At 41.6% G+C, this 19081-nt stretch overlaps 1 protein-coding gene across 2 annotated transcripts in view; it reads left to right on the top strand.

The window, feature by feature from the left end:
* The window catches only part of VPS53 (VPS53 subunit of GARP complex), a 166080-nt gene that overhangs the window by 99685 nt on the left and 47314 nt on the right, over nt 1-19081 (top strand). For both annotated transcript variants that reach the window (XR_010090947.1, XM_063457083.1), the window contains exons 13-14: nt 932-1026; nt 11475-11717. Coding sequence is in view for 1 of the 2 variants with exons in the window: in XM_063457083.1 (XP_063313153.1) it covers nt 932-1026; nt 11475-11717 (338 nt within the window). In the remaining variant the exon portion in view is untranslated. The remainder of the gene's footprint in view (nt 1-931; nt 1027-11474; nt 11718-19081) is intronic.

The following is a 19081-nucleotide window of genomic DNA, read 5'->3' as shown; positions in this document are numbered from 1 at the left end:
TCATGTGATGTCCGCTCCATGATGACAGAATACACGTTTGTTTGCCAGAAAATGACTTGCTACAAAAATGCTAGCCTATTGCATCATACAAAAAGTTCACACAAAGTTATTTTGTGATTATATATCACAATTAATTTACTATATCCATCTAAATGCAAACTGCCTCCATGGCTGGCCATTCTTTTACCCTGGATCTTCCTACTTCTACTTTGTTCATTAAAGGCAAACACATTTGTCTCAGTTTTGAGTGTTCAATTGCAGATTCACTAAATTGAAACATAATAACAAACACTGTCCAGCTGTATGTTCTCTAAATTAAAGGACTACTATAGGCACCCAGACCACTTCAGCTCAATTAAGTGGTCTGGGTGCCAGGTCCCTCTAATTTTAACCCTGCAGCTGAAATTAACCCTTTACACTGAGGGTTAATCCAGCCTCTAGTGGCTGTCTCACTTACAGCCACTAGAGGCCGCTTCCGCTATTCTCACTGTGAAAATCACACTGAGAAGAAGCTGACGTCCATAGGAAAGCATTGAGTAATGCTTTCCTATGGGCGGTTTTAATGCGCGCGTGGGTGGCGCTGACGTCGGCAGGAGGAGGAGAGTTCCCCAGCGCCAAGGGAGCCCATCACAGGAGAAAGGTATTGGAGCATGTTTACTGTTCCCTTCTGATTGCTACTAGGTGTCCAGAAGTGAGGGTAATAGAATGGATACTATGCTGTGGTTACACGTATTTAGTTGGCGTGTCCTACTCATTTTCTGCTCTTTGCTAATCTGTATGTTGCTTTTTATTTTACATTTTATTTATAGCTTGGTAAATATGTTGCCTCAATGAACTAAATCAATAAATTGAGCATTGATTCATATGCAGCTTGGCTATTAATAAATTATAAATTAATTATTTAATTCATTTTATTTTTTTCTTTTGACAGCCAAAGAAACCAAAAGTACCCGAGAACCCATTCCATGGAATCATTTCGAAATGTTTTGAGCCTCATCTTTATGTATATATAGAGTCGCAAGACAAGTAAGTCATCTGCCTAGTGATTAACAAACTACTTTTGTTATTATCCCTAATAAAGCACATCACATATATATATTTTCATATCAATCTACCTTATTCTATGCATCACTTGTATCTGTGCTTCTTGTAAATGTTATTGTGCAAGATGTCCACTGTCACTGTCTCCCAGAATTCTTTTATATACAACACTGAAGAGGAGAGTAGTTTGTTTTAATGCATTAATTCAATTGTGTATTTATTTAAAAGGGGGGGTCATCTCCTTTAGCAGCTATTTCTTGTTGCAATTTTAAATATTATATTGGAAACAGGCTTCTCTTGTTGTACAACATGATTGATAGCTGAATTAATGTACCAGAGCATAAGTACAGGAAGTCAATACTATTTTTTGTTTGTTTTTTTGTAATTTATTTTTATTGTTTAAAGTAAAAGATTATACACATACATTTAACTAAAGATAAACACATAACTAGACATTTAAAATATAAAGGTAAGCAAATATAGCTCTAAAGATGCTGAATAATCAGAATATATACTAGGCATGTAGGCAAAAGAACAAACTCTGAAACTTTTTTATAGAGCTAACAATCTTAACTGTGGCATATACACAATTCATGGGGCCCCAGTGCGAAACAGATCCGTGGGCGTCCCCCCACTCCTTTCCCTTGACAGAGACACACACACACATACATACAAACAGACAGGCACACATACATACATACATACAGACCGACGCGCACACACACTGACACATACATACAGACAGACACAGGCAGGCACACATACATACAAAGACACATACAAACAGACAGGCACACATACATACATGACACACACACAATGTTTGTCACCCTCCTGTTTTCTTCCTTTTAGGTGCAGGAGGGTGACTTTCCCTGAAGTCCAGTGGTGGCTTAGGTTGATAGGAGTCAGAGTTCCCACTCTGCTCCCTCCCACGCAGGCTGTTTGTGTTAACTTGGAGGAGTGACGTGCAATCACTTCCTCCCAGCGTGTGATGTAATCACAGGGGGCCGGTTGCGCTGTTAAAGCTCCGCAGCGCTGACCGGGCCCCATGACAATCCATCTCCATCTGGTGGCAATAACCGCATGGGCCACCCGATGGACACTTTGGACAGTGGCCCCGGCGGTTTGCCGCGTGGGCCGGGGCCGCAAAAGATGGTGGCGGGTACCCGGTCCGCAGGGGGCCTAGCCCCCTCGAGTGACGGGCCTGGTCGCAGCTGCGACCCCTGCAACTGCGGTATGTGCCTAGAGTTTAGGAGGCTAGTGTATGACAAACAAGTATGCTTTCTACAGAATGGACATAGTATGCATATATGAAATATGGGTTGCCAGAGCCAAATCATATATTTTTCATTAATGGTGCCACTAAGGCATGTAGTTTAATGATATTGGAATCACCATCTTACTGTTAATGGTAACCAAAATCTCTTTGAGGACCACTTCATATGGTGCCATATCTGGTGGAAAAGGCGGTCGGTTACATTATGATGCTGCAGGAGCTCTAGACAGTCAATTAGTTTAGACTGTCACCTCAAATAGTGGTCACATAGGCCCTAAGTGGCATCTTGGAGTGTGGATGGATTATAGTAGTCTCCATCTACTGAGATCAATCTGTTCTTGGCATCCAAGGTTGCATCAGTTGTCACGTTAATGTCCTTAGATGACGTTCAGAAGGGAAGATACATGTCAAGATGTATTTGCTCAAAGTTGAGCCTGTTAGACTTGATAAGATGGGTGAGATTTGTATATTATTTCAATATGGTTTCTTATGAGTTCTGTTTTTGTAGCATGCCTCCCATTTAACATTTGCTGGACACCCTTGCCCCGCCCCCCCCCCCCTCCCCCATCTCTGCGCTGGGTCCTGGCTTTGCCCTGTCCGAGAGGGTGCTAATGTTCTTTAACCCCTTAAGGACACATGACATGTGTGACATGTCATGATTCCCTTTTATTCCAGAAGTTTGGTCCTTAAGGGGTTAAAGGGTTAACCCTATTTTGTTAATTTGCTTAGCCTTGGCTTAAAGTTGAGATCTAGTTTGCTAATTTGCGATCATCAATGATTGCTTGCAATGAACGGTCTCTGCCTCTTTCATTTCACTCACTCTATCAGTGGACTGTGTTCTAGAATTATAGAAATTCTGTATGTAATGAGTTTAATTCCTTTGTAAAATCTAATATGTAGGTATGCATGTTTGAAGTTGTGAATGTTTCTGGATCATTTAATGTTTTTCTTTTCCGTGTTTCGTTCTAAAAGTGTCTGGTGCTAAAATGGTGTGCAGAGTGAGCTACTATATGTAAAGCCAATACAGCTAGGGGTCTCTGGACTTCCCATGCCAGCCAATGTTATCCCAATTTTCAGTAACCCTGACACACCCTGTCCTGATTTTACATTACATTTAATTTTACTTTCCTGCTTTCCGCTCATTCAGAAATGTTTTCCATTAGTATGTTTCCCTTGCAGGCTCTTATAAGCTTTAAGGAATTCTTGCCTTAGCCGAAGGTTTCTGTGTGCATTTTTCAGCATGCTGCATTAATATCCTAGCTTGTGCCTAGATTTTTATTTAACCCGGCTGTGCCCTCCCATCTCTATTTTACAGTATTTCTTTTTGAACGAACACACACCCTGTGCCTGTGGGGATTGGTGTGGCATGCAGGAGTTCTGAAAACAAACAACCACTTCCTATATATAAAGATTTCTTGAGTAAAGAAGTATGTTCACGTTTTCTGACTATAATTACAGACGCCATCCTTTTAAAAAAAAAGTCCTAACACTATTTAACCCTTTTTACACCTGAAACAAATGAAAACATTGCCAGAAAACAATGGTTTGATATATTCCTTAGGATCTGAATAAAATAAATGTAATTTTTTTTCTAGGTTTGTATTATTTTTTTTTTTCATATCAAATATTTTTTATTGAAAGATTTTCGTTTTTAACAATAATAATCATTGTAAAACAATGAAATATATGGAATAAAGAATTAGAATACATATACGGTACATCAAACAAAAAGAAACAGGGGAGAAATATCCATTCATTATAATATTCATTTATGAAAAACACCACATTGTGTCAAATAAGGTGTAAAAAGCACCTTACATGCACTGGCGATAAATAGTGTACAAATAGTTGCGTATACAATAAAAACAAGATTAAAAGGAAAAGCACATGAACTACAAACCGGTAAAAAAAAAAAATTCTTACAAATTATTTTCGTTTGAAATTATCCTCCCATATGTTCCAAGGGTAAGTTAATAATTCTGATGTGTTTGATGGCATTTCATAGCACTAAATCAGACCTCCAATAATGTGGTATTACCATAGTGGTCGCTATCAAGACGTGGCCTACCATGATCTTATCCACTTTGGTAATGTTTTCAGGAAATGACTTGAATAAACATAGTTCTGGAGTCAAAGTTACAACAGAAGGAGTGATATCCCTGATTATTGTATGTACATTCTTCCAAAATTATTGTAAACGTGGACAACGCCACCACATATGTGCCTGTTTGCCCACAGCCACGCCAGCAGAGAATTGAGGTATATTTTCTGGAGCCTGGATGGAGTCAGATACCACCGATCTAATACTGTATAGTAGTTCTCCAAATGAGCTGAACACTGGGTGATACTTTTCAAATTTAAAGAATTCGCAAACCAGCATTCAGAGATATTTCTCTCTGGAGATCCCTTTCCCATGCGACTATGTAATCCAGTTTGGTTTGGGGCCTAGAATTCATATAGGAATAACATAATGATATAGTATGTTTCCTTCCCGGGTTATACTGCACTGAGTTTTTTTCTTCCTGAAATAGCAAATTCTTTGTTTATCCTCCCTCATAATACGGTAATATTCATTCACACAAGTGGTAACTATTTCAACAAATGAGGAGAATATTACTCAAAACATCTATTAAGTAAAATGAAATCACTGTACTGCAGTGTTCTGATGGTACTGCATTGTTGTTGAATTTATTGCAGCTAAATCAGTGGATATTAAACTGTATCAGGCACTGCAATTTAGAAATAGGTTAAACTTTTTTTTTTCTGTCTGTTCTGTCTGAAATAAGCAGTAATACAAGCAGTGTTCAAGTATGTCCTAATTTAGCACCATAACTAGAGCTGAGGTGAGAGCCTGTAAGGCCGGTTGCTAAGAATCATGATGGGCCTAATTAGACTCTTATAGAAAAAAAAGCAAAACACTAATATAGACATATCTGCCGAATGTCTGGGTGGAGTTGGTGCTGGAGGGAAAAACACAGGATGCATTTATAAGAATACACATACCCTATGCTAATCTCTCACTTTAATTTCTGCACCAAATTTATCTGTTTTACACAAGCCCCACAGCTCTGAACTGCTCTTTCAAACTCTTTAATTCTAAAACTAATTTGGAAAAAACTTAGTTCATTTAGATTTCGCCAATGTTTAGGAAAAAGTTCTTTACAGTAAGCACAAAAAAATATTCACTTCTCTGCCTAAATTTGTGTTTTATCAGATTCTGAACAGATTTTTTTTTTTTTTTTTTAAATAGAATATTCTGGTATTTTTTTTAGTTAACTAAGGCGACTAAGCTTAATTTGGGTTCTAGAATAAATCTTTCCTATTTTGTTACAAAATTGTTAACCATATCAATTAACATCTTTTGGTTCAACAGAACCAAGTGCGTAAAAAGATAAGTTTTATAGGTTTGAATCTTTGTTCAGCCTATATCACAGTGTAACTTTGTAAGATTATCTTTTTTCCTGCCCTGTAACGGATTATAGTTCTAAGAAACTCCTGGTTACTTTTTGTTCTGCAGACCTCTGTTAAAGTATATATGGTTTACACATTATATATTTTGCTAGAGAGTATACTTCTATATCTGTGTCTATAATCCTGCAAAAAGAATGCAGTCAGTATGAATTAAAGGATCACTATAGTGTCAGGAAAAGAAAGTGGTTTTCCTGACACTATATAATCCTTGGGGGACCCTCACCCTCAGGGTCCCCCTACCGTGGCGCTGAAGGGGCTAAAACCCCTTCAGCAGCTTACCTTTATCCAGCACCGGGCTCCCTCTCCTCCCCCGCCGACGTCAGCTCCCGAGTGGAGCAGAATGCCCATGCGCGGCAAGTGCCGCACGCGCATTCAAACAGTCCATAGGAAAGCATTTCTCAATGCTTTCCTATGGACGCTCTGCGTGATGGATGCGAAATTCGCATGCAGCATCGCGGATGCAGCTGTCAGGAAGACAGCCACTAGAGGTTGGCTTAACCCCTAATGTAAACATAGCAGTTTCTTTGAAACTGTTATGTTTTACATCTGAAGGGTTAAAACCGGAGGGACCTGGCACCCAGACCACTTCATTGATCTGAAGTGGTCTAGGTGACTATAGTGTCCCTTTAGCTAACCTGCGAGGTTACATTTTCATTATCACATATTGTGGCTGCACTGACACAGAAGAAATGATGTCCAAATTATGGTGACCTAGTGGTTTTGTTTAAATAAAAGTAAAGTGTGCTTTATATTCTCCATGCCAGGATTTTTATTTGTTGGAAAATTAGTGTATTGAGCTCATGCTTGCTCAGCAGTGTGGCGAATTACTAGACCTATTATTACCAAGCCTTTCTTTTTCATGGCAGAATGGTACACTACTCATGTTTTCAAAGAAAATCAGACTTCTCCATTTTCAGCTGTATGTGCTGCTCCCATTATTTTTGGCACATGGTGGCCGATATAATGATACATCTCTCATTTAAGAGTTTTTCCTAGTGGCAATGAACATATGTCAAAGCTTAAGTTTTTAATGTGCATCACTAGTACTATTCCTGTCACCAGCAGCTTTGTTCTTTGGGTGCTGGATCATAATTCCTTTTAGTCAGCATTCCATTACAAAACTATTGTATAAAAATGTGCAAAAATCCGAATACAATATAAAGATGAGAAAAAAACTATATATATTTTTGGCAACAAAAGATAATGGTAATGTATTGAGAAAGCAAGCATATGTATAAAATCCTTACAGCTTTCTAACGTGTATAAGTATTCAACTTGTTGGAAAATGTGCTACATTGCACAGGCCCAAAACACAAATAATTAGGGATATTACAATGTTTTTGAAATACTCAAACATGCCTTCATTCACCCTCCATAAATCAATCTCTGACAAGACCCTCAGTTCAGCTAAACATAATTACTCTCCTTCCCAACATCATAGCCATCACTCTGACCACTACCAGTTGTGATCCCAGATTTTGTTCTTTTGGACTCTAAAATTTCATAGAATTTGTTACGTTCTTTAAACATTCCAGGGTTCAGATATTCTGTTTTTATTCTGACTTGGATTGTTAGATGCCCTAGAAGCCGTATTAGAAAGGTTAAATAAAATATTAATATAAACTAAAGACGAGATAGACTATTTGTAGTCACTTGCGGTGTAGTAATGAACCTTCAGATTTTTGTGGTGTACTGTAGGGGCCAAATGAAAATTCTTTGGGATGGTGAGGTAGCTACCATTGTAATTCCAAATAACTACCATTTTATATGGAGCGATCATATTTGATCCAGGAAATATAGATTGGCTTGCAATGAAAAGTTATGTTGTGTAATAAAATTTGAAATGAAAAACAAAGTTATTTTAGGTCATGCATTACTGAGATAAAGTACGTAAATGTGATAATTGAAAACAAAAGCAGAGGTCTCACTGTGTAATTCAAATTGAAAACCAGTATTAGTAATCGGTTTAAATTGGATCTACTGCTTTGTTTGGCAATATGCGTTTTATTTTCCTCTCTGAATCTGATTACAGGCTTCACGAATAATGTGCGTAAGCCAGGTACGAAGAATAAAAAAAAGCTTTGTAATATTACACTTGTAAAAATAGAGGTCAGTCTACTAAACTCATTAACCCCTTCGATGCTGAGGCTGTGTGTCTCAGTCAAATGCTGAATTTAGCAAATTGTTGGTGCTTTTGGTCATACAGAATTATTTTTACAGTACTTCATTTCTTTGGTGGGATAGGTGGGGAGTTGCAGACTTTATAGACTTGATAAAAAATATAATTGTTTTGGATAACCCCATAAAATGTAAATATCGTGACAAGTAACAGTGTATTGATTTACCTTTCCTCTATCCCACAAATAAAATGTTAACCACTGTTATAATTAATATTGCATAATAATTTTAAAAATAAGCAGCAAAATCAGATAATCACACAATAGTATCCTGTCGAAATTATACATAGTTGGCAACTATATCATTTATGTTTAGGGATTCATTCTGAATTATTACTTTAGAAGTAATTTTTATTTTTTTATGTTTTGAAACAAATCCTGGTAATCGTCCGTCTAATCGATTAATATAATTGAACAATTTCAGGATTATGCAAATTAAAATCCTTTTTGTAATCAGTTAGTTTGAAAATTACCACGAATTATATATGGATGAATAACTTAAAACTATTTTTTGCGCATTTCTACAGTTTACTCACCATTCTTTCTTCACCGAGGCTACTATGCCTAGCCGGCTGAAATCATCCATAGGAAAGCATTGGGAGCCATGTGCACCTACCTGGCAAATCTTCGGCAATCAGCATCTTCTCATAGAGATGCATTGAGTCAATACATAGTTTATGGGGAGTGTTCAGCATTTCCAAGCAGAGCTTTTTAAGCCAAACCCAGGAAGTCCCTCTAGTGACTACCAAAGGGACAGACACTAGACGTGGTCATAAGCAACAGCGTAAACACAGCATTTTTCACAGACTTGTACATGCACAGACATATAGATACATACACTGACACACATGCAGATATATATTTATATATATATATATATATATATATATATACACACACACATACAAATACACTCACTGACACACAGATACAAACACTACATAGATACAGCAGTGACAAACAACAACACAAGTTATTTCAGATAATTTCAGTCATGCTCCAGAATCCTACCTTTTAGGTGCAGGAGGGTAGCTTCTGCAGGCTAGGACTATTGGGAGTTAGGGGCTTGCTTCTCTCCCGGTCCATCCAACCCCCCTCTTGCAGCTCGCAAACTCCCCACCCCGAGCCGGAACCTGTGTCAGCTGGGAGGAAGTAACCAGCTCTCACTTCCTTCCAGCTCTCCCTGCAGATAAGGGACCTGGTCATGCTGTTAAAGTGCAGCAGCACACGACCCCAGACCCTTGAGAGAACATGTCTATCGGATGACTCTAAGTGCATGGGCCTCCCGATGGACCCTCAGCCTGTGGTTCCTAACCTGTGCGTTGCGGCTGTACCAGCAGTAGAACCTCCATTATCAAAAATGTTTTTATTTATTTTTTGCATACCCCTGGGGAAATGGGATTGTACCCCTGTGGGGTATGCATTTTGAGAATTGTAAAAATCTCCTAAGTTTCTATACAAGTATTTTCCTACACTAAAAAAAGATGAATGCACTCTCAAATGTTGAACAAATTGTTGCAATTTAAAAAAATAGTGTGTGATAGAAAAAAACATGTTTGTGTCTGTTTGTAGTGTACTTCTCCTCTTTCTTGATTGCTGGAAATGCAGAAAGGATGAGCAGGATGTGTCTTGTTAGGAGCATGTTGAAAAGTGAGATTTTTAAACTAACTCATTGGCTATGCACTGGTCCATCAGATCCTGTCCTTCCTCTTAGTTCCTGCATACAGGGGTCAAAATTTCTACTAGCCATTGGCGAGTGTGCTATGGAGCCTTCAGGCCTGCAGTGGCAAGTAATTTTTAATGCCTGGCTAGTAGAGTAAAACCCTGTGCATATCCTAAGGCTCTTGTTGGTTAACAGCACCAGGGTGTGAAGTCACTGTTGCTTCAGAAAAAAAAAAATCGTAAATAATAAAAGTCTAAAAGCAGTGGCGTACACACAACCCATGGGGCCCCGGTGCGAAAACTGATCTGTGGCCTCCCCCCCCCTCCGCGCTTACTCTGCGCGGGCTGGGGACGCAACACATGGCGGCGGGCACCTGGTCGCAGGGCTGCGACCCGTGCGACCGCGGTATGTACGCCCGTGCATGCATAAACTCATACACTTAAAGGACCACTACAGACACCCAGATCAAACCAGCTCAATGAAGTGGTCTGGGTGCCAGGTCTCTCTAGTTTTAACCCTGCAGCTGAAAACATAGCAGTTTCAGAGAAACTGCTATGTTTCACTGAGCGTTAATCCAGCCTCTAGTGGCTGTCTCATTGACAGCCGCTAGAGGATTTTCTGCGATTCTCACTGTGAGAAGGCGCTGAACGTCCATAGGAAAGCATTGAGTAATGCTTTTCTATAGGCGGTTTGAATGCGCGCGTGTGCATTTGGAGCTGAGAGGCAGATCGGGACGGAGAGATCCCAAGCGCCAAGGGAGTCCGGCGCTGGAGAAAGGTAAGTGCTTAAGACACACACACACACACACTCTCATGAACAGACGCACACAAACATACTCAGTAACAGACACACACACTAACTAACACACTCACTAACACACACACTAACACACACTCACTAACACACAATCACACTAACACACACACTCACTAAAACTAACACACTCACACGTTTTGTTTTTTTTTGTTTTAAATTTAATCCCCCCAGCCTCCTTACCTATGGGAGAGCTGAGGGGATTCCCTGGGGTCCAGTGGTGTTGCTGGCCCTGCTGTCACCCGGCTGGCGGGCGCACGAGGGAGCACTGTCCCCTGAGTGCTTCCTCTTCAGCTCCCTCGAGCGCCGCGTACTGATGCCGGAGCCGGAAGATGACGTCATCTTCCGGCTCCGGTTTCAGTGCGGTGCGCGAGGGAGCGCGTGGCCGGCTCCTGGGCCCCCCAGCAGAAGAGGCTGGCCCTGTGGGTACATACCTGGGTCGCAGGGCGGCCGGGCCCCCTGGTGGGCCGGGCCCGGTCGCGGCCGCGACCCCGGTATGTACGCCAGGGTCTAAAAGAATATTTAATGTAATGAAGGCATGCACATCTATAATAGGCTAGAAGTCATTGATTTGTTTTAGTTCCATACTATTGTGTAGGTTCTGCCTGACATCAGTAGATAGTCACTATTGCTTGAGAGTAAGAAGTCTTTATATAATGATGACAAGCAAATCTTTAATAATACAGCAGCAGACACTGATTTGGAATTATTTCACAGGCTATCCAGATAGTTATGTAATATCATCTCTGCTTGATCACCATTCTCAAAATAATAATAATAACAAAGTATTTAACCAGGAAAGGTACATTCAGATTACTCTGGTTTTAAAATACATCCTGGGGATGTTACCTTAGCCCAACATCCAGGGGTTGTTACTATTACCCAATTTAATGGTACTCATTTTATCTACCTCGGAAGGATGAAGGGCTGAGTCAACCCTGCCAGGATTTGAACCTGAAACCCACTAAGCTATCTCACTGGCTGGAAAAGAATTCACCCTAATTCTGTTGCTTTTGTTATTTTTGTCTTTCAGAAACCTGGGTGAATTAATTAACCGTTTTGTTGGAGATTTTAAGGCTCAGGGTCCTCCTAAGTCCACGTCAGAGGATGCTGGATCTGTTCTGCCAAGCTGTGCTGACCTCTTTGTTTACTATAAAAAGTGCATGGTGCAGTGCTCCCAGCTCAGCACCGGGGAGCCCATGATTGCTCTAAGCACAATATTCCAAAAGTACCTGCGGGAATATGCCTGGAAAATTCTGTCTGGTAACTTGCCCAAGTAAGTGGTTCCCAAAATTGATTGTAATGTGCATATTTTCTTGTTCACTAAAATGCCCTCCAGTATGCATGCAGTGTATATATAATTAATTAAATGTAAAAAACACAAAGTTTGAAAACCTGCAACCATTCTTTCTTGTATATACAGCAAATGCACCTGTACATGCAAGTAACTCTGCATCCACTCTCCCTGATGCAAGCAGATTAATTCATAGAATCCGGTGGAAAAGAAATGCAATCTTATTTCATGAACTAATAGCATATTTATAAATAAGTGGATTTTCGGTTTAAGTTAAAGACATCCTATGAGATCATTAACAGAAATAAGAAAACTATTTTACAATTCTCGCATTACTAAAAATATTTGCACTGATTACCAAGGAAACAAATGAGAAACATTTTAATGTATACTGTTTTTTTTGTTTTTTTGTTTTTTTTTAAACAATCTTTCAAAAAAATTCCGTTTTTCTTTTGGCAGCTACTCAACAGTGCATTTTGCTGATTAGCTTGTGTTGCCAAAATGTATGCCTTCTCAAATTGGCTTTATTGTGCACCGATGGCAGCTAGATTCTGGGATGTACACACAATTTTGTTACATATTTTATCAAAACAAATTGCCAGAGTAGCGTGTTTCTGTAGAGCAGATGTATGGTTAAAAAAATCAAATACAATCCAGTGTCCTTTAGTTATCGATCCAGTGTTTACTGCTAGCAAAATTACCAGATTTTACTAATTTCATGACGTAAAGTCATGATTTTATAAAGGACACGGAGGCGAGTATTATGCTATTCTCTTTCTTTTATTCCTCAGCAGCAAAAGAGAGAAATACTGTAAATATTCAACAAAATTTAAATAATAACATAATTTACCCCAAAGGGTTAACCATATATAACACATTAACAAATGAGTGTCCCTATCCTAATAATGCCCCATGTGACTTTAAGCCACTCCTCTTTCTTTTGATGTTGTCGATGAACACTTCCTCAAACAGAAAAACGATGTAGTCAATAAAGTGAACTGTGATTTCCAGAAACTTATAGCAACGGGCTCCAGATGAAACAGGCAACCTTCTGCTTGAACTTGCATGGACCAGAATGACAACCCAATTAGGATGCTGTAAAACAAAGAAATGACTTGGTAAAATACGTTCTTGGATCTTATTTCCATATAATATTACGATCCTATCTACCAAAGACAAATTTGTAATTTCAGTACTAGTCATCAGGTGAAAGAATAAATCACATTATTACACAACTCGTGCCCCATTACATGACAGTATATTCACAGGGAGGGCGTAACTTACCTGGATTGGGTGGGATAATACTCGCCTCCGTGCCCTTTATAAAATCATGACCTTACATCATGAAATTAGTAAAATCTGGTAATTTTATTAAAGGACACGGAGGCTCCTATTTTGTTAGTTCAAAGCTGCGTGATCATTGAAGTGGAAAAATGAGAAATTGGTCGGAAATAAAATTCTCGGAACGTAGATTCTCTGGACCAATCAGCTGCATGGAGGAGGTCTTCTAGCCTACCACCTAGAGAAACGGCTTTTGATGCCATAGCACCCTTTACAGAATGTGCTCCGTACGTAGAGGTATCAATGCCCGCCGACTCCATGATCCATTTAACCCAGCCCGATATGGTGATAGTAGAAACCGGATGGTGAGGTTGTCGCAGTGCCAGAAACAGATCTGGATACCGGGAATCACGAATCGAGATGGTCCTTGCCTCATATTCCTTGAGGCAGGCTACTGGACATAATTTAACGTTATGTGGAAGGGCTGGGTAGAAGACTGATGTAATGGATGTCTTCGTACGTCTTGATATGTTGAAGGAGACTCCTTCTAGTGTAAACGAGCGTGCCGTGAGGTCCAGTGCTCGACATCTGAGACACGTTTACAGGAGATTAGACACAATAGCGTAACCAACTTAGTAGTGAGTTGCTTGATCGAGAGTTCCTCATTTCTTGGCCAATTTTCGAAGAGTCTGAGAACTAGGCCAACATCCCACAAGGCTGCATATTTAGGTCCTGGTGGGCGTGCAAACTTGATGCCACGTAGAAGTCGACACACCACTGGGTGCTTTCCTGCTTGGAGTCCATTCTAGCCTTGATGGCCTGCCGAGATCGCTGATCTATACAAGTTAATTGTATGATATGCCAGACCATAGTCGTAAAGTGAAGTCAGGAAACTCAGAACCTGACTCACATTTGCAGATATGGGATCCATGTGTTGTTCCATGCACCAACCATTCCATGTGTTCCAGGCATGTAGGTACGACTTCCTTGTTACTGGGGCCCAAGCTCCTGCCAGAAGATCCAGAGTTGCCTGTGGAACATTTGTGATGTAATAGGGTCCCCTGAGAGGAGCCATGCCAAGAGTTTGAGATGTCCCTGAAGTAAAAGGAGGTGTGAGTTCCCGTCGGAATCCCGTATGAGGTCGGTTGTCACCGGTAGTAATCTCGGGAGATAAATGGACCAGGGTTGAGACGTTCAAAAGGGAGTTATGAGGATCAGAGAGGTTCGGTGACGTCTGAGATGCAGTAGAGTTCGTGCGACGAGGGAAAACGTAGTGGCGGGTTTTCGGCCATGGTTGGAGGAAAGCATCCGTCGCCAGAGCTTCCGGATACGGCCTCCAGCTGAAGAATTTTGGCAAATGTGTGTTCAAACGTGATGCGAAGAGATCGATATCCAGGGGTCCCCAAAGTGATTGTAAGTGGCTGAAGATGACCGGGTTCATCCGCCAGTTGCTGGCATCTCGTAGGTGTCTGGAGTTCCAATCCGCCACTACGTTGGACATCCCCGGAATGTACTCTGCTTGTACCAAAATGTTGCGGTCCAGACAGAATTGCCAGAAATCTTTTGCCAGTTCTGCTAGTATTGTTGACCTTGTGCCCCTGAGGTGGTTGATATACCGGACCGCCGATATATTGTCCATGCGTAATAGAATGGAGCAGTTGGTCGATATACTTAAAAGACTCCGTAGAGCAAACGATCCTGCTAGCAGTTCTAGGCAGTTGATATGTAGTTTCTGTTCCTCTAGGGACCATTTTCCTCCTGTGGAGATAGCTCCACAGCGCGCTCCCCAGCCGAACATGCTTGCATCGTATTCCACTATGATGTCTGGGGTGGTTCCCGAAGATCGCTCGGCTGTTCCATGCTTCCATGTGTTGTAGCCACCACTTGAGTTCCTCTTTGGCAGTGCAGTCGAGAGGAACAGAGTCTGAGTATGAGTGCCCTGAGCGAAGGTATTTGGCTTTCAGTCGTTGGAGTGCCCTGTAGTGCAGAGGCCCAGGGAATATGGCTTTGATTGACGCTGAGAGGAGGCCGACAATCCTGGCCAGTTGTCTCAAGGTAAGAATGGGACATGCTAAAGTCCGCCTGATTTCCTTTTTGATGGATTTGACCTTGGCTGTCGGAAGTAGGAGTGCTCCGTTCACAGCATCTATAGTGAATCCCAGGAATTCTTTTGACTGAGAGGGTTTGGTGACCGACTTCTCCCAGTTGATTAGAAACCCCAGGTTTTCTAGTAGAGTCCTCGTCCACGAGAAATGTTCGTGGAGCAGATGAGGGTCTTGCGCCATTATTAGGATATCGTCCAGGTATATTATGAGTCGAACTCCTCTGCTGCGTAAGAGGGCGACCACTGGTTTCATGAGCTTTGTGAAGCACCATGGTGCCGACGATGGGCCGAACGGTAGGCATTTGAATCGCCATAAGGTCTCTTCCCATTGGAATTGTAGGAAGTTTTGGCACTCTTCGGCCATCGGAACCGTGAGGTACGCATCCTTCAAGTCGAGCTTGACTATCCTGTCCCCTGTAAGAAGGAGATCTCTTAGAGAGTGGATGCCTTCCATCTTGAAGTGGTGTTATGTGACAAACATGTTTAGGGGTCGTAGGTTGATGACTGGATGGACGCCTCCGCCCTTTTTGGGAACCAGGAAGAGGTTGCTTAAGAAACCCGATGTGAGAGGGAGGACTTCTGCAATAGCGCCCTTGGAGGCTGAGGCTTGTACTTCTTGAGATATTAGGTATTGGTCGTGAGTGGGAAACACCATGTGGTTGGGGGGTTGTATTTGAACAGGGTAGTGTACAAAATCTATAGAGTATCCCTGAACAGTGTGAAGGATGCATGCATCTGCAGTGAGCTGGCGCCATGCAGTGACAAAATGACACAGTCTGCCCCCTACCATAGTCGTCGGCAATAGGAAGAACCTCTGGGTCCCCGAGACTGCCATGGTCTGCCCCGGACTGGGAAGAACGGTGTGGTAGTTCTGGGTTCAGGTGTTGTAAGCCTGGACTGTATGGGGCCTCGGTAGCCCCGGTATGAACCCCAGGTGCTCAGTGACGATATCTGCCGGCCCGGCCAAAAACTCTCTGGTGGAACACTCGTTTCATGTTGGCCTGAGCTTTATCACGTGCCGTAAAGGTGCCTACATATGTGCCTAGTTCTTTAACAAAAGTATCTCCAAATAGGAGGGCTTTTGCCTGGGGTCCAGTCTCTGAAATAGTTAGGTTTACTAGCTTAGGTTCTATTTTTATCAAGATCGCCTTGCGCCGTTCTGTGGCTACCGCCGTATTGGCGTTGCCCAGCAAGCATACGGCTCGCTGGATCCACCCCCTGAGTGCCTCTAAATCCACCGGGGTACCACCTGTTATTGCGCCTTCGACCATGTCGAGCATTTTTGCAATTGGCCCTAGGATATCCAGGACCTTGTCCTGGCAATTCCACCAGGCAAAATCCAGGCCCTTCTTGGCTTTCCAGCCTGATTTCCCCAAGAATTGGACAATTTTGGGGTCTACGTCCGGGGTGGCGCATGCCATATCCGGAATAGTGGGGCGTGGGCTTTCCGCCCGGAGTTTGCTCCATGCCACCTTGTCGAGTTCCGCCCGGAGTTTGCTCCGTGCCACCTTGTTTCTAATACGAGCAGCGATATATTTTGCAATGTGCTCTAGGGGATACTACTCCGAGGATCTCGGGTGTTGCAAGGTGTCGGGGTCAAAAGGTGGTTCGCCTTGCGGATCAACCAGGGCGGAGTCGTCTACTCCATCTTTGGAGTCTGCTCCCGCTCCTGTCATGGAGCTGTGCTCAGGGAGATAAAAAACTGGGGTCATAAGAGTCCTCCTCATCGGACTCGCTCTGTGCCTCCTCTTGCTCCGACTCAGATTCGGAGGATTCAATAAGGGCTCTAGCCCTTTTCCAATTCCTCACCGATTTTGCCCAGTGGGGAGCTCCTTGTTGTGGTTCAACCACATGATCTGTGACAGGACGTACCCTGTCTGTCTGTAATGTTTTGGAGGCATTTTCATCCAGGTGGTGGGACTTTTTGACGGCCTTACGCCCACTAGGGGCTACCGGATTATCCTCTGGGTGGTTAGAAGTGGAGGATTTCAGTGCCTTGGTAATTGACAGTGAGATATTGTCTGACATGGCCCCCATAGCAGTAAATATGGCCTGTGTCACGGACTTCGTCATAGCCGCGTCCAGGAGGTTATGCAACTCTTCAGAGTCCATTTGCTCCTGTGGCCCTTCAATCATTGCGTGGCCAGGATGAAAGGATTAAATGACCGACAGATAAATATGTTTAGCCTTAACTGGGCACTACTATCTGTGGAGTAGGAGTGTGACAGTTTAGCAGCTAGCTAAATAAGCCAACAGTTGAAGAGGCACCAGCTATTTAAGCAATACAGCTTTAAGAGGCACAAGTAAAACAATGCAAATCTGAGTAACAAGAAAAAACTAGGCACAGTTAGAGCAGTAGAGCAGGCTAGTAACACAGACACGTTCCCGCCCCCAGGTGAGCGTATTGGCCGTGTTAGGAAAAAGCACGGAAAAACCGCCAATCAAACCATGGCCGCCGCGATGCGCACTCGCTATGTGCTCATGCGCGAGCGGCACTTAGCGGCGGCTAACGCCGAGAACCGCCGGGACCGCAGGAAACGGTACCCGGTGCAAGGAGGGAGCCCCAGACTGAGGTCCCTTCAAAGCAGGATGGTAGAAAAGCCTGGTCGGAAGATAATCAAACTGACCAGGTGACTGAGGGAGGGGAGGGAAAAGGGAGCAACAAACATAGCAATAAAACAGTGATAAAAAAAACAAATAATTTACCACAGAAAAAAGGCCAAATAAGGCATAGGCAATGCAACAAGGATAAAATAAGGCAAATGTACCAAACTAAACTGAGATAAATAGATACTTTTCCAAATATGTAGAGAGATGTAAAATTGTACTTAGCTGAGGAGGCAGCAGCAAAAGAAAGAGGAGTGGCTTAAGGTCACATGGGACATTATTAGGATAGGGACACTCTCATTGGTTAATGTGTTATATATGGTTAACCATTTGGGGTAAATGATGTTATTATTTAAATTTTGTTGAAAATTTACAGTATTTCTCTCTTTTGCTGCTGAGGAATAAAAGAAAGAGAATAGCATAATAGGAGCCTCCGTGTCCTTTAATAAAATTCAGTTAGTTTGTGGAATTTTACTTGTTCAGGATGGCCAGTTGGAGATGCTTATAGCAGCATTGAATACCAGCCAGTGTAGGCCAGTTGCAGAAAGACCGCTAAGTTAAAACACAGCGTACCAAACGTAGATTACCTAGCATGCTGGATAATGAATAATCAAACCTAGATTATTGAGGCAATTTAGCTCATTCAGAATTCAGCTCATGAAAAATGGGGGCAAAAACTAAAGTGTTGCGTTTATAAGTTTGTTCAGTGTACCTAACGAAAAATAACAATATAACATTACACATGCAATGCTACATCAGTAAAAGTAATTAAATACAATATGTAATCCAACCTTCAGAATATGATATATAATCAAAAATGTAATATGCAGTCTGTGAATACATTCTGCTTTTGAGTATATTTATGGATGTTTATTGTTGGGATTATTTTTTTGTTGTTGTGTTTTTCACCTTTGTATTTATACATTTTCTAGTAGAAAATGTCTAATAAGTATTTGGGTGTTTGTTTTGATTTAATGATGGATTACTTTTAGTCTGATTACTGAAGGTAATGATTTTGGGTAGTTTACCACACTTCAGAAAATCTGTGTAAAGGGTTTTCAATACCAAAAGCTAGTATACCCCTATGGCATATATTAGAACAATCCATTGTCCCACAACATGAGATATTGGATCTTATTTGGACAACACATCGCGCTCTTCTTAGAAACTATAATTTCCTATCCACAACACAAATAGCTCTGAGGTTGTGGAGTTACTGGGCCCCTAAACTTCTGGGGAAAGGTAATTATTTTTACTATGGAACTTTGCAAAGTTTAACTTATTACACAAAAGATTTAAACATAACAACATGGAGAAAGAAAGGATTAACAAAAACCGACATCTAATAGCAGGC

Source organism: Pelobates fuscus, chromosome 1 (assembly GCF_036172605.1).
Source record: "Pelobates fuscus isolate aPelFus1 chromosome 1, aPelFus1.pri, whole genome shotgun sequence".
In the NCBI taxonomy this organism is placed as follows: Eukaryota; Metazoa; Chordata; class Amphibia; order Anura; family Pelobatidae; genus Pelobates; species Pelobates fuscus.
The sequence above is the reverse complement of the archived record's forward strand: the minus strand, read 5'-3'. Positions and strand labels throughout refer to the sequence as shown.